Genomic DNA, 13,971 nt, shown 5'->3' on the forward strand with positions numbered 1-13,971 from the left:
TTTGAACTTCTGCCTTCTGGAAGACGCTACAGATCTATGCAAGCTGGACCGACGCGCCTCAATAACAGCTTCTTCCCCTCTGCTATCAGACTCCTGAACTCCCAAAGCTGACCTGGAGTTATGGCCTCATGTTTAGTATGGTTCCTGTATGCTTTCTCAGATATGAGCTCATAATGGGCTCATGTTTAGTATGCTGTCTCAGATATGAGCTCATAATGGGCTCATGTTTAGTATGGTGTCTCTGGCTGGGAACCTGCAGTTCTGCACATGCCCAGTCTGTTCATGCTGTCATCTTGCATCATTGTTGCTATGGTTTCCCTTTCTCCTGTATAAGGTAGTCACCAGGCCTGCCAATCATGGTACCTCCCTCTGTGCTCTCTCTCTCTCTCTCTCTCTCTTCTTCTTTCCTTCTTTCTTTCTTTCTTTCTTTCTTTCTTTCTTTCTCTCTCTCCCTTCCCCCCTCTCTCTCCCTCCCTCCCTCTGTGCTCTCTCTCTCTAGCTCTCCCTCTCTCTCCTTCCCTCCCTCTCTATCTCTCTCTGTCTGTATCTGTCTCTTTCTCAAACACTCTCTATCTTCTCTCTCTCCTTCCCAACCTCCCTCTCTCTCTGTCTGTACCTATCTCTCAGTCTCTCTTCTCTCTCTTTTTCTCTCCTTCCTCCCTCTCTCTGTCTGTATCTGTCTCTCACACTCTCTTTTTTCCCCTTTTCTCTCCTTCCCTTCCTCCCTCCCTCCCTCCCTCTCTCTCTGTATCTCTCTCTTACACTCTCTTCTCTCTCTCGTTCTCTCCTTCCCTCTCTCTTTCTGTATCTGTCTCTCTTACACTCTCTTCTCTCTCTCGTTCTCTCCTTCCCTCTCTCTTTCTGTATCTGTCTCTCTTACACTCTCTTCTCACTCTCTCTTCTCTCCCTCCTTCCCTCCCTCCCCCTTTCTCCCTCTATGGATGTATTTTCTTCTCTCTCTCTGAATCTCTCTCTCCCTCCCTCTCTTGACAACAATAGCGCAGAGTGTAATGCAGTGACAGCTAATAGCATTTCCCCAGCAAAGCCAGGACCCCCCCCCCCCCCCCCTCATGGTGTGCACTGGACTGGGGTGAGAGTCAGGAGCTCCAACCCCCCACCCGTGGTGTGCACTGGAGAGGGGTGAGAGCCAGGACCCCCCCCCCCGCCCATGGTGTGCACTGTAAAGGGGTGAGAGTCCGTTTAGCAGAAGAAAATATTTATGCAGCAGCAGAGCAGTGGTGACACTCTAAAAGGTCAGAAGTTTATAATGACTGTAATGTCTAAAAACAGAGAGGGGAAATCCTTTAAATCCTTTAACCTAAGCCTCAACCTAAACCTATTTCATCTCGACCTCCCTTATATCTGTCGCTCGTTAGCCTCCATTATGTCGGCTGGTAAGATAATCCAACGTCCTCCTAGCCACTAAAACTCGGACAAATACCCTGATGATTCTTTAACCAAATAATCTGCAGCTTATGGATCCCAAATGAATGAAAGTAATCATGTGGTCCGGGGGGAGCTGCAGGAGAGAGCACTTTCTCCCGGCACAGCGAGAGCACAGAGGAGAGAGGAGAGAGGAGGGCACTCCCGGCTTCGATCGACTCCACTCTCAGGGCCTGGGGTCTGAGTGGGCTACAGAGACACAAGCAGACAGGATGGGATGGGGGTGACTGTGAGAGGGACACACCCAAGCCCAGAGCATCATCAGAGCTAGACACATCCAATACAGCCGTTTGCTTTTGATGACTAAGGCATGTTTCTCAAGTGATAGATGGAGAAAGAATCTGAACCATTTGTTATATTCTTTTATCCAGTCAAAACCGTACCAGCACCACACTCAACCCCACACAAAGCCTACGGAGGGGGAACACTCAACCCCACACAAAGCCTACAGAGGGGGAACACATAATGATCCTGGAGTAGGCCCCATATATATATATATATATATATATATACACCACAGTCATCACCACAGCTCTGCATCCAGGAGTAGGCCCCATATATATAAATCATAAATGATGGGAGAGGCAACCAGGCTGTTAGCCAGCATCAGATAAGGGTCAGACTTGCTCTACATGCATGCCAGATCAGGGCCAGATCAGGGCCAGATGAGGTCTAGATCAGGGCCAGATCAGGGCCAGATGAGGTCTATATGAGGACTAGATAAGGGCTCTATGAGGACTATGTTCAAAAGGCTGCCGCTACCAGCGGCATCCAGCTGTGCCCCCCGTTGTGCAGGCCACTCACAAGACCTGGGGACCACAGAGAGGTCACCCAATCGGGTATTCCCAGAGTTCCGTGGGGCGCATGCACAGGGGGAAACTACTGACAGTTTCTAGCGCCCCAAGCCGGTTTCAAGGCTCCCCTCATCACCCCTATAAACATCCGACCCACCTCTGTCCAGTTGTTGGTCAAGAGAAGTTGGAGGAGCATCACCGCCGGGATTTGCGTTGGACAATTCAAGATCACAATCAGAGACATTAACGATCATTCATACCGTGCGTCGTTCAGAAAGTGAGTGTTGTTATATGTGTGATTTCACTAGTTAGTCTGTTTCAATGGATTCATGGTTCAATGTTCATCCTTTACACGGATCATTCTATAATTTTCATCCTATTCATGTCTATCCTTTACACGGATAATTCTATCACGGTTCTTCAGTCATTTCATGTTCATCCTGCCATTCATGTCTTGAGTGTGTGTGTGCTAATAAAATCCATCATCATTGGGACTTTCCTTGACATCCATCATTGTTCTAACCGGACAAACCTGTGGCGATTGGCACCTATTCAATCAACCAGTATACATATCTATTTTGGGATTCATTCACATATCCCCTTATTTTATAGACTAGATCAGGGCTATATGAGGGCCAGATCAGGGCCTGAGGAGAGCCAGAGTCAGCAGCAGTATTGGATATACATATGCATTGTCATAACAGGCATTTTGTGTGTATGGTTGCAGCTCTGCTGGAGTTGACTGCTGGTGTGTGTGTGTGTGTGTGTGTGTGTGGGAGGGTGACGGAGCAGACGATGTATGCCTCACTGGTCTGTGTTTAATATGCAGAAGCCTTTTTCCTTACAGCTGTTTGCCACGCCTACGTAACCCTGGTGATGAGTAGGTTAGACTGTTTATCATGAACTCTCTCTGTCACAGCCATCCCAGGCCCTTACTGCACGCCACACGTCAGCCATTTTAGGCTCCAGCTGAGTATGCCTCATACGTCAGCAACTGCTACACAGAATTAGAATTCAGAAAATATTATATCTATGCCAGAGATATAAACAAAACTTAACAAGCACAACAAGAAACAATAAACATGACATTAGACCACAGGAATAGAAGAAGCAATAACAGTATAAAAACGTTACAGCATGAAAAATAAGGCATATCAAACACTAGTCAGAAGCATCTAAATAACTATAGGAATATGTTATATAACTTGCTGACTGGAATGAACACGTGTTTTATGTTATTTATATTGAACCACTAATGTATGTCAGAGATCCTGATGTCTTCACATAGCTGCAGCCGCTTGCCTGACAGAGAGAAGTGTTTTAGAAAGACGCCAGCCTGGCTCGTGTGCTAATGACCGCTGAGGCGACATGTTTAATGACATGAGTTTAGATCTGGGGCTGAGCGCAGAAAGACCGTAATTGGGAGTGGCGCGCATGCGCAGTGTGGGGAATATGTCAAGAGCGCCTAGTGGCTACTTATGGCGAAAACAAAGGCGAGCAGGAGAAGCGCGCACACAAAGATTATTCCGTCGGTTTCTCCATGTTTGCCAGATGAGTTAAATCCTGTTTACTCGTTTACTCTACATTATAGCGCATTTTCTGTGAGGCGTTGAGAGGATTTATGTTGTTTTTGGTTGGCGGTTTTCAGGCTTTTGTTTTTCTTTTCAAATCGCCGAAGTGGATTTACAGTGAGCTGGAATCCACAGGTCTCCATGTGTCGATGAAGAAACCGTGGATTTGCCATGGAAACACCATGCACTCGGGGTGCCTGAGGAGCTGGGGGCAGATAGAACTGACAAGCACCGAACACTGTTTGGATCTTAGACCATTCTGATTGATATAAACTCTTCCGGTAATTTCGTTATTTCTAAAGTCATTGCTACTCTTTTAAAATATGAAGTTTTTGCTTAAAAACGAGGGGAAATTATTACTCTGTGTTTGCATGTTGTTTGGCTGTGTCAAATAACTAATCAATTCATTTTGTGTTAAACTTTAAACATTCCGGGCTTTTTAAGGAGTGACGTTTTAAATCGGGTTATTCCAGCGAGGCGCTATCCAAGGTACTGACGCGTCTTCGTGTCAGCGTCTGCCAAACATCTTTGACGTATATGTCACTGCTTAAAGCTTTAGAGATTGAAAACGTTTAGCTATTCGTGAATGTGCTAACGTGAAGATGTCCATTTGATTCATATTTCCTCTTTCTGTGACAGGAAGGCCCTACCCACGACACCGCCCTCTCGCTCTCGCTCTCGCTCCGAGAATGAGAACTCTCAAGAGGGCTCTGTTGCATTCTCTCTCACTTTTAATACTGTCAGGTAAGTGCTCGTGCGGCAGCTTGAGTTCTCGGTGTAGCGTGAAACTGCTTCCATAATCATACGTCAGTCGATCCGTACAACGGCTCACCCATGGATGATTGAAAGATTAAAAATCAGTGATTTGTCATGTGACCCAGTGCCACACACCATGGCATTTTCCACATGAGACCACACAGTAATAGACAGGAATGTCTATAGTCATATCTCTAGTGACATCATATCTCTAGTGAATGCTGCTCTGTGTTAGGCCTTTCAAAAAAAAGAAAATGAATTGGTTTACCGTATTTGCAATATAGGCTGAGGTGTGGAAGGCTGGGCCTTTAAACTTTTCAGCTGTGCTGTACAAAATAAACTTTTAGATTTCCCCTATAAAGTCCATTTCTCAAAGACACAGCATGGCAAACTACATGTGTTTCTACAGCGTGGTTCTGTTCAAGTCTGTGACTGACTGCAGAACCACAGCTCTGTTTAAGGCTAACAACGTCAACACAAGATAAAGCCCAAATCCAACAGTGACGTTGCAGACATGGGAGAGTGGATCTGTAGTTGCGTCTGGTGATGTGTGTGTGTGTGTGTGTGTGTGTGTGTGTGTGTGTGTGTGTCTGTGTGTGTGTGTGTGTGTGTGTGTGTGTGGCCCAGTACACCCTGGTGATTTGTGCAGACATGGGAAAGTGGATCTGAAGCTGCGTCCGGTGATTTATGTTTTTTCCTGTAATCAGACTAGGAAGCTGTGATGTGTAATCAATAGTCCCATATCAGAGGAACACTGGAGTTAAGGCTTCCCAGGGTAATTAGATTAGTATAATGTTATTACCCGATTAGATGGCCTAATGTCAATGCAAAACAATCAATATACTGAGCCTTGACTGTAATTGGCCGAAATGTGCATATACCAGACAGAAAGTCCGTCTTAGAACAAAGCGTATTTTAGGTTTGAGTGTGGTAATAATTTGCACAATTGCATGTAATTCTTCTTTAACTCACAAATTGAGAAAAATGTTCAACTCCAAATGGACTGTTACAGCCAGCATGCGATCAATCCCATGGCTTCCCATGTCTCTGTGCTTCTTCTTCCTATAGAAGTAAAGAATGGCGCCTGCCTTGGCCCAGCCAAAATATGTCATATGCTGTCTAAACTCCCCCCCCCCCCCCCCCAACCAGCTTGTGTGGTTGATGGTGTGTGTGTATCCACTGGCCTGTACAGGCCCTCAAAATAGGGAGATGGAATCGATGTTGACAGCTGGTGCCCGGGGGCTGTGGGTTATATAAGATGGCCTGCATGTTCATCTGTGCCACTGAGAGAGTTTACAGTAGCCGGCCTTGTGGCGGGGGGGGGGACACTCCGCTGCATGCTTTGGCTTTCCACTTTCCTACGTGCTGGGATGCACGTCCCTGTGCTCTGGACCTAAACCATGGACCTGAGCGCACCAGAACACAAGAGTATGTGGGCGCAGGCCACATGCTGAGAGGAGGAGAGGAGGAGAGGAGAGAGGAGAGGAGGAGGAGAGGAGAGGAGGGAGGGTACAGGGGAGTAGAGGAGAAGAACGGAAGAGAAAAGAGAAAGAGAGAGATGAGTGTACGGAGAGGGAAGAACGGGAGAAGAGAGAAGGAAGGAACAGTAGAGGGGAGTGAGGAAGAAGAGGAAGGGAGGAGAGCATAGGGCGAAGAGCAGAAAGAAGACTAAGGGCAAGAAGGAAAAAGCAGAGGAAGGGAGAGCAGAGGTAATTAGTGGAACGAGAGATGGCAGAGAGAGTAAGAGACTGAAAGAAGAGAAGAGTGCTTAATCAGGCTCCCACCCCGCGCCTCCCCTGCAGGCCGCCTCTGGCCTGGATGTCACCTGACTCCAGCCCTACTGCTGTATTAGCCTGATTGGGTTGATCTCTGGCAGCAGGAGGAGGAGGGGGAGCAGGAGGAGCAGGAGCAGATGCAGGAAGAAGAGGAGGAGAAGGAGCAGATGCAGGAGGAGGAGCAGGAGGAAGAGGAGGAGAAGGAGGAGGAGCAGGAGGAAGAGGAGGAGCAGGAGGAGGAGCAGGAGGAAGAGGAGGAGGAGCAGGAGGAAGAGGAGGAGAAGGAGGAGAAGGAGGCGATGCAGGAGGAGCACAGGGAGGAGGAGCAGGTTGAGCAGCAGGAGGAGGAGATGAGGAGCTGCCATGTGGAGTAAAGAGCAGCCGAGCACGAGGCCCAGCAGGCTCCATGAGGAGCACGAGGACCAGCTCACCCGGACTACCTGAGGGCCTCAAGTTGTTTACTCACCACACGCTCAGCAGTCCAGGAAAGACATGGACTAACAGGGAACCACAGAAGGCATCAGGGCGTCACATGCAGGAGAGCAGAGTAAAGACAGGGACTTGCAGGCAACCAGAGTAGAGCGGAGAGGGGGATGTTTGTTTGGTTTGATGTGGTGACGATGTGTCGTCACAGAGTGAAGTTACGTAGTTCCCTACTGCCCTGTGTTTGCATGCTGGTTACTCCCACTGAAGCGACAAAAAGCTTGGTGTTTTCTTTATTTTCAGACTTAAGTAGCCAAGAATAATACAGACAGAAAAGTGGCTATAAACGTGTAGATCAGGAATGGAACACTATAAACATGTAGATCAGGAATGGAATGGAACACTATAAACGTGTAGATCAGGAATGGAATGGAACACTATAAACGTGTAGATCAGGAATGGAATGGAACACTATAAACGTGTAGATCAGGAATGGAATGGAACACTATAAACGTGTAGATCAGGAATGGAACACTATAAACGTGTAGATCAGGAATGGTACACCACAGAATGTAAATAATACCCTCTCCTCTGTCTGTGTGTCTCTCTCTCTCTCTCATACCCTCTCTATCCCTCCATCTCTCTCAAACTCTCTCTCTCTCTCTCATACCCTCTCTCTCCCTCCATCTCTCTCAAGCTCTCTTTCTCTGTCTCTCTCGTACTCTCTCTCTCTCTCTCTGTCTCTCTCCATTTTCCTCTCTATCCCCCCATCTTAATTCAATTCAATTCCATAAATGTTATTGGCAACGCCATTTAAAGGAGAATAGAGTTGCCAAAGTATAGAACCCAGAAACGTAGCACACAGTGAAAACACTAGAAATCCATAGAATAGAATAGAATATGAAACATGTGGTAAAATACCATCTCTCTCCCTCTCTCTGTATCTGCCCCCTCTCTCTCTCCCCCCCCCCCCCCCCGTGTCCACTGCAGTGCGGGTGAGCCACCCTGTGTGTGTGGACGGGGTGTCCGACACCGAGGCCGTGCTGGGGAAGCCCATGAAGCTGACCTGCATCTCCTGCCTGAAGAGGGAGGACATCAGAGCCGTCACGCGCGTCTACTGGTCCCGCGTGACGGAGGACGAGCGGATCCCTGTGAGTCTGCACTCCTGTCCTGTCCTGTCCTGTCCTGTCCTGTCCTGTCCTGTGTGTGTGTGTGTGTGTGTGTGTGTGTGTGTGTGTGTGTGTGTGTGTGTGTGTGTGTGTGTGTGTGTGTGTGTGTGTGTGTGTGTGTGTGTGTGTGTGTGTGTGTGTGTGAGCCTGCACTCCTATTCCCAGGCAGAGATGTGAACGGCACTTTAACGGCCATCATGCAACTGGTGTAAATGAACAAAGCCTTGTTTACATTCATGGGTGATACTAACCCCATCCTGTGAGTGTGTGTGTGTGTGTGTGCACTAACCCTTCATCTTTTTAATAAGCCACTTGTAATGTAATCTCAAATGACCAGATGTGACTTAGTTCACGTGACAAGTGTTTACAGTGTGGAGATTCCCTGTGTGTGTGTGTGTGTGTGTGTGGGTGTGTGTGTGTGTGTGTGTGTGTGTGCGTGTGCGTGTGAATGTGAATGTGTGTGTGTGTGTGTGTGTGTGTGTGTGTGTGTGTGTGTGTGTGTGTGCAGCCCTGCAGCACTGCCAGAATGAGCACAGGTCATGTGACAAGCAGCATTAACACACTATAAGAATGAGGAATAAATACATTTGACTGACATATAGTGAGTGTGCAACACGGTGTGTTTTGTTTTTCAAGACAGAATGGAACCATCCAGATTGGTGATTAACCACAGATAACAGTATCTACAGTGCATAGGGTAACCCTGTGTGTGTGTGTGTGTGTGTGTGTGTGTGTGTGTGTGTGTGTGTGTGTGTGTGTGTGTGTGTGTGTGTGTGTGTGTGTGTGTGTGTGTGTGTGTGTGTAGATCTATGAGTACGTGGACGGCCCCAGAGAGCTGGACAGCCTCATGAAGGGGCGCCTGCTGTGGATCGGCAGTAAGGACCTGCAGGATGTGTCCGTCCGGATCACCAACATCACCCGCAACGACTCGGGACGCTACGAGTGTGAGGTGTTCCGCCAGTTTGAGTTCGACTTCTTCACTCCCTCCATCACAAGCACCAAGGTCATCAAGCTGGAGGTCAAAGAGAGAGGTGAGAGCAGTGACTGCCTACACACACACGTCTGTGTTTGGAAACAATGACTGCCTACACACACACGTCTGTGACTCTGTGTTTGGAAACAATGACTGACTGCACACACACGTCTCTGGACACAATGACTGCCTACACACATGTGCCCTCACTTCATAACGCACCACTTAAACGCATCAAACTAAACTAATACAGGCATCGTGTAAAACTATTTTGATTACTAGGGCACATCAATTTGGCATTTCCTTAACATGCACACAGATCTCAGCGCCTTCAGGGGCGAACCGTTGCCTTATTTGTGTCTCATCCAAAAGGTGAGCGTGGCACAGCAAGGCTCTGTCCTCGTTCAGTAATGATGCTACAACAAGCAGCACCAACCACATGAAGCTGTTTTGATGTGAAATACAACTAGAGTCCTTGTGCTAGTGATAGTGTCACGCAAGAATCACCATCATCATGTAGGTAACCTAAAGTAATTGTTCAATTCAATGTATTCATCATCGGTTCCCAAACTGGGGTACGCGTAAAATCGTAGCTGGTACGGGGTACGTAGCTGGAGATTGAATGTCTGAAGGAGTACGGGACTGTAAAAAGTTTGGGAACCACTGGTCTACATGATATAGAAGGCCAGACACATAGAAAGCCTTGTCAGATGCTCGGTACACATTTCCTAACTCATCAATCTATACAACACAATCTACTGTATCTCATTGGTCTATATGTTCTGCATAAACTTCTAAAGCCTGTTTAAGTGGCCAACAGTGGGGGCTGGCTGCTCGCTGGAACAGAGTCATGTCACTCTTCGTCTTCTTCTACTGATCACTTGCTTGCGTAGTTTTTGTGAAAACTGCTGTGTAAAACTTGACCAGAAGCTAGCAAGTGTCAAGTGAATCAGCACCACCACTAACATCTTTTCAGCCAGGCAGTAACACAGGGATAGAGTACAGCGGGGGGGGGGGGGGGGGGGTCATGGGAATAGGAATCGGACTACCAGGTGATAGTTCGCTGTGCCGCGGTTCTGCTTAAAGTTACTTCCTGATTAACAGGGAGTTTATCCTTGCCCCTGTCGCCATTGTGCTTGCTCTAAAGGGGTTCAGGCCCTGGGCTCTGTAAAGCGTGTGTGTGTGTGTGTGTGTGTGTGTGTGCTTGCTCTATAGGGGTTCAGGCCCTGGGCTCTGTAAAGCGTGTGTGTGTGTGTGTGTGTGTGTGTGTGTGCTTGCTCTAAAGGGGTTCAGGCCCTGGGCTCTGTAAGGCGCCTTGAGACAAGTCTATTGTTTTGGCGCTATATAAATCAAATTTAATTGAATTGTATAGGCATATGATCTACTTGGATGTAGGCTAGTGCATCATTTTTTTCTCTGCATGGTTTGAGCTGATTTTATCAATTCAACACAACATATTTAATAATTTAACAATGACAATTAATCAGCTTAAACATGCGCTGAGTTAATTCCCTGTGTGTGAAGTTAGGGCCATGTGTGTGAGTCTGTGTGTGTGTGTGTGTGTGTGTGTGCGTGCGTGCGTGTGTGCGTGAAGTTAGGGCCATGTGTGTGAGTGTGTGTTGTATCATGTTCTGTTATGTGTCAGTGTGTGTTGCTTTGCATTGTGATGTTTTGTGTTGTGCTCTATTGTGGTGTGGTGTATCCTTTTGTGCCTTTATATAAAAGATAACATTAGTTTGAAATGTTCAATCTGCCAAGATGACCAGTCGATATCCAGCCCAGCAACCACGAGAGTCATATCCTGCTTAGAGAGATCTCAAACGGAATATTTACTGTCTTATACAATCATTTTCACACTCATTCACAATCATTTTTACACTTGTCTCAATACCATGTCCAGGACTGGAAGAGCTTCCTGCTGTGGAATCTGATGTGAAATGTTTGTTTTTTGAATGTTGAAGTAACTGTGTGTTTTGTCCTCCGTCGGCTACTGTAACTGGTTTAAGGGGTAAAGTAGACCATTTAATTTGTCTGCTTTTCACCGAATGCCTGCGTTAGATTGCTGGGTGTGTCTCCCCTCATCACAGTCGAATATACTTTGCCAAAAGTACAGTATATTAGCTGATTCCTCCTCATACTGCTAGCCTAGCCTCTATGTGTGTGTGTGTGTGTGTGTGTGTGTGTGTGTGTGTGTGTGCCCTGTGCTTCTGGGACCACAGGTAGAGGCGTATTCAAATGTTTTGTAACTGTCCATTCTCTCCTGATTTTGACTCAGTAATTGACAAAGTATGAATTAATGTGATAGTTGGCCATGCTTCTCTTTTTTTTTTGAGTTACACTCTAAACATTTCATGCCATTGTGGTGTCAAACTTCTGAGCGCCCCCTGCAGGTTGTGAGCCACACTACAGGTTAATCAAATCAAACCAAATCAGACATCACAGTGGATATTGCTAATTTCAATCAGGCACACATATGTGTGTGAGGTGTGCGTGCTCTTCGCTGGTGTTTCTGGCGTTTGACACATCAACCTTACACACACACCCCCCCTGGTCCAACCTCAAAGCTGCTGCATCCTCTCCTTAGCAGCATCCACAGCATCTTTAGCAGCACAGCATCTTTAAGAGGATGGATATGACTTCACCTACACTAGTGCACAGAAGCTTGAGCCGCATGTTTTATTCATAGAAACAACTGTTCTGTTACTCACAGTAACTAGCACCTTCTGGTGGGCTACAGGCAACACACACACACACACACACACACACACACACAGTAACTAGCACCTTCTGGTGGGCTACAGGCAACACACACACACACACACACACACACACACACACACACACACAGTAACTAGCACCTTCTGGTGGGCTACAGGCAACACACACACACGCGCGTGCGCACACACACACACACACACACACACACACACACACACACACACACACACACACACACACACACACACACACAGTAACTAGCACCTTCTGGTGGGCTTGAAGCGACGCAACTGAAATAATTTCACACTTTGAGCTCGTTCTCAGGGGAGGTCATTCAGTTGGAATCCAGATGCCTTGCAGTGAAGCAAACAGTGTGTGCACTGACAGAGCATGTGTGTGTGTGTGTGTGTGTGTGTGTGTGTGTGTGTGTGTGTGTATGTGTGTGTGTGTGTGTGTGTGTGTGTGTGTGTGTGTGTGTGTGTGTGTGTGTGTGTGTGTGTGCACTAACAGAGCAGCGCATGTCAACTCATCTGAGGCACATCCACTGTTTCGCTGGCGTGCTTCCGTCTCACACATGCTCACACACACACACACACATGCTCACACATGCTCACACACGCTCACACACACACATGTTCACACACGCTCACCCACACACACACACACACATGCTCACACACACACACACACACACACATGCTCACACACACACACACATGCTCACACATGCTCACACACACACAGACATGCTCACACACGCTCACCCACACACACTCACACACACACACGTTACACACACACGCTTACACACACACACACACAAACACGCACACACACACACACACACACACACACACACACACACACACACACACACACACACACATGCTCACACACACTAAGGGTCCAGACAATTAGCCTCTACCCGCCATCCAGAACAGAGCTGCTGATCCAGCACCTCCCACATCCTCTGGTGTCAGATCCTCATTTATGAGCTCCATTGAGCTCCTTCAGAGAGACACCACCAGCGTTTAGCTGAAGAGAGAGGAATGATGGAGAGCAGGGCCAGTCTTCAGACATGTGGTCAGCCATATAATTTAGTCGGGTGGGACTTAGATCTCAGCCAGGCCCTCTGGTGGCTTAGCTGTGTGTGTGTGTGTGTGTGTGTGTGTGTGTGTGCGTGTGTGTGTGTGTGTGTGTGTGTGTGTGTGTGTGTGTGGGGGGGGGGGGGGGGGTGTATTGCAGTGTAGCTGCGGTGCTTATGGAAGCTGTGCATATTGCAGAAATCTGCTGTATCCTCTTTTGTGAAATACCGTATGAGAAAAAGAGGAAAACATAACGTAACATAACAAATAACTCAGGCGTTGTGAACACATGCTGGTGTATGCAGTGTGTGTGTGTGTGTGTGTGTGTGTGTGTGTGTGTGTGTGTGTGTACATGTAAATGTAAGACTTGTAGTAGTTTTGTCCAGTGAACAAAACTGTCCAGGCACACGGGACAGGGGACACAGTACATCACTGACCTAAAGAACTTCTCATAATATGGTGTGAGTATTTCGCCACACAGCACTGGCTAGTTATCCATTCCAGCGTGATATTTCACACTAAAGTAATATAAAGACACGTCATAACTGCATACAGGCCTCACGTGACATTTTCCTCATTTTGAAACGTTGGTCTTTAATTATCTGCAGTTCATCAGTTAAATCCACAGAAGAAGTCAGTTAGTAATGAACCAGCTCGTCCAGTCTCCAAAGCTTCCTTACTCATGTCCTCATGTGTCTGGGGATGTAATGGGGTTCAGAAGGGTGCCTCACACACACACACACACACACACACACACACACACACACACACACACACACACACAGTAATGAACCAGCTCGTCCTGCCTCCAAAGCTTCATTACTCATGTCCTCATGTGTGTGGTGATGTAATGGGGTTCAGAAGGGTGCCACACACACACACACACACACACACACACACACACACACACACAGTAATGAACCAGCTCTTCCAGTCTCCAAAGCTTCATTACTCATGTCCTCATGTGTCTGGCAATGTAATGTGGTTCAGAAGGGTTCCTCTCTAGAGTGCAGTCTAGCTAGTCATTATACTCCCCTCTAGTTTAGTTCTGCCCACTCCACCCTCACATCAGATGAGGAACATGTCAACCCTCGTAGTAGCAGGAGTCGGTGGGGTCAGGGAGTCAACCCTCGTAGTAGCAGGAGTCGGTGTGGTCAGGGAGTCAACCCTCGTAGTAGCAGGAGTCGGTGTGGTCAGGGAGTCCACCCTCTGAGTGTAGCTGTTATTAAGTCCCCTCTGTTAACATTGTTGTAACCAATACTGT

General features: G+C 47.4%; 1 protein-coding gene across 3 annotated transcripts in view; it reads left to right on the forward strand.

The window, feature by feature from the left end:
* The first annotated feature begins 3,716 nt into the window (after window positions 1-3,716).
* The window catches only part of scn3b (sodium channel, voltage-gated, type III, beta), a 15,532-nt gene continuing 5,277 nt past the window's right edge, over window positions 3,717-13,971 (forward strand). For 2 of the 3 annotated variants that reach the window (XR_006152921.1, XM_042710254.1), the window contains exons 1-4: window positions 3,717-4,089; window positions 4,448-4,552; window positions 7,753-7,913; window positions 8,737-8,962. Coding sequence is in view for 1 of the 3 variants with exons in the window: in XM_042710254.1 (XP_042566188.1) it covers window positions 4,498-4,552; window positions 7,753-7,913; window positions 8,737-8,962 (442 nt within the window). In the remaining 2 variants the exon portion in view is untranslated. The remainder of the gene's footprint in view (window positions 4,090-4,447; window positions 4,553-7,752; window positions 7,914-8,736; window positions 8,963-13,971) is intronic. The other variant, XR_006152922.1, reaches the window with a different exon arrangement.

Source organism: Clupea harengus, chromosome 17 (assembly GCF_900700415.2).
Source record: "Clupea harengus chromosome 17, Ch_v2.0.2, whole genome shotgun sequence".
NCBI lineage: Eukaryota > Metazoa > Chordata > Actinopteri > Clupeiformes > Clupeidae > Clupea > Clupea harengus.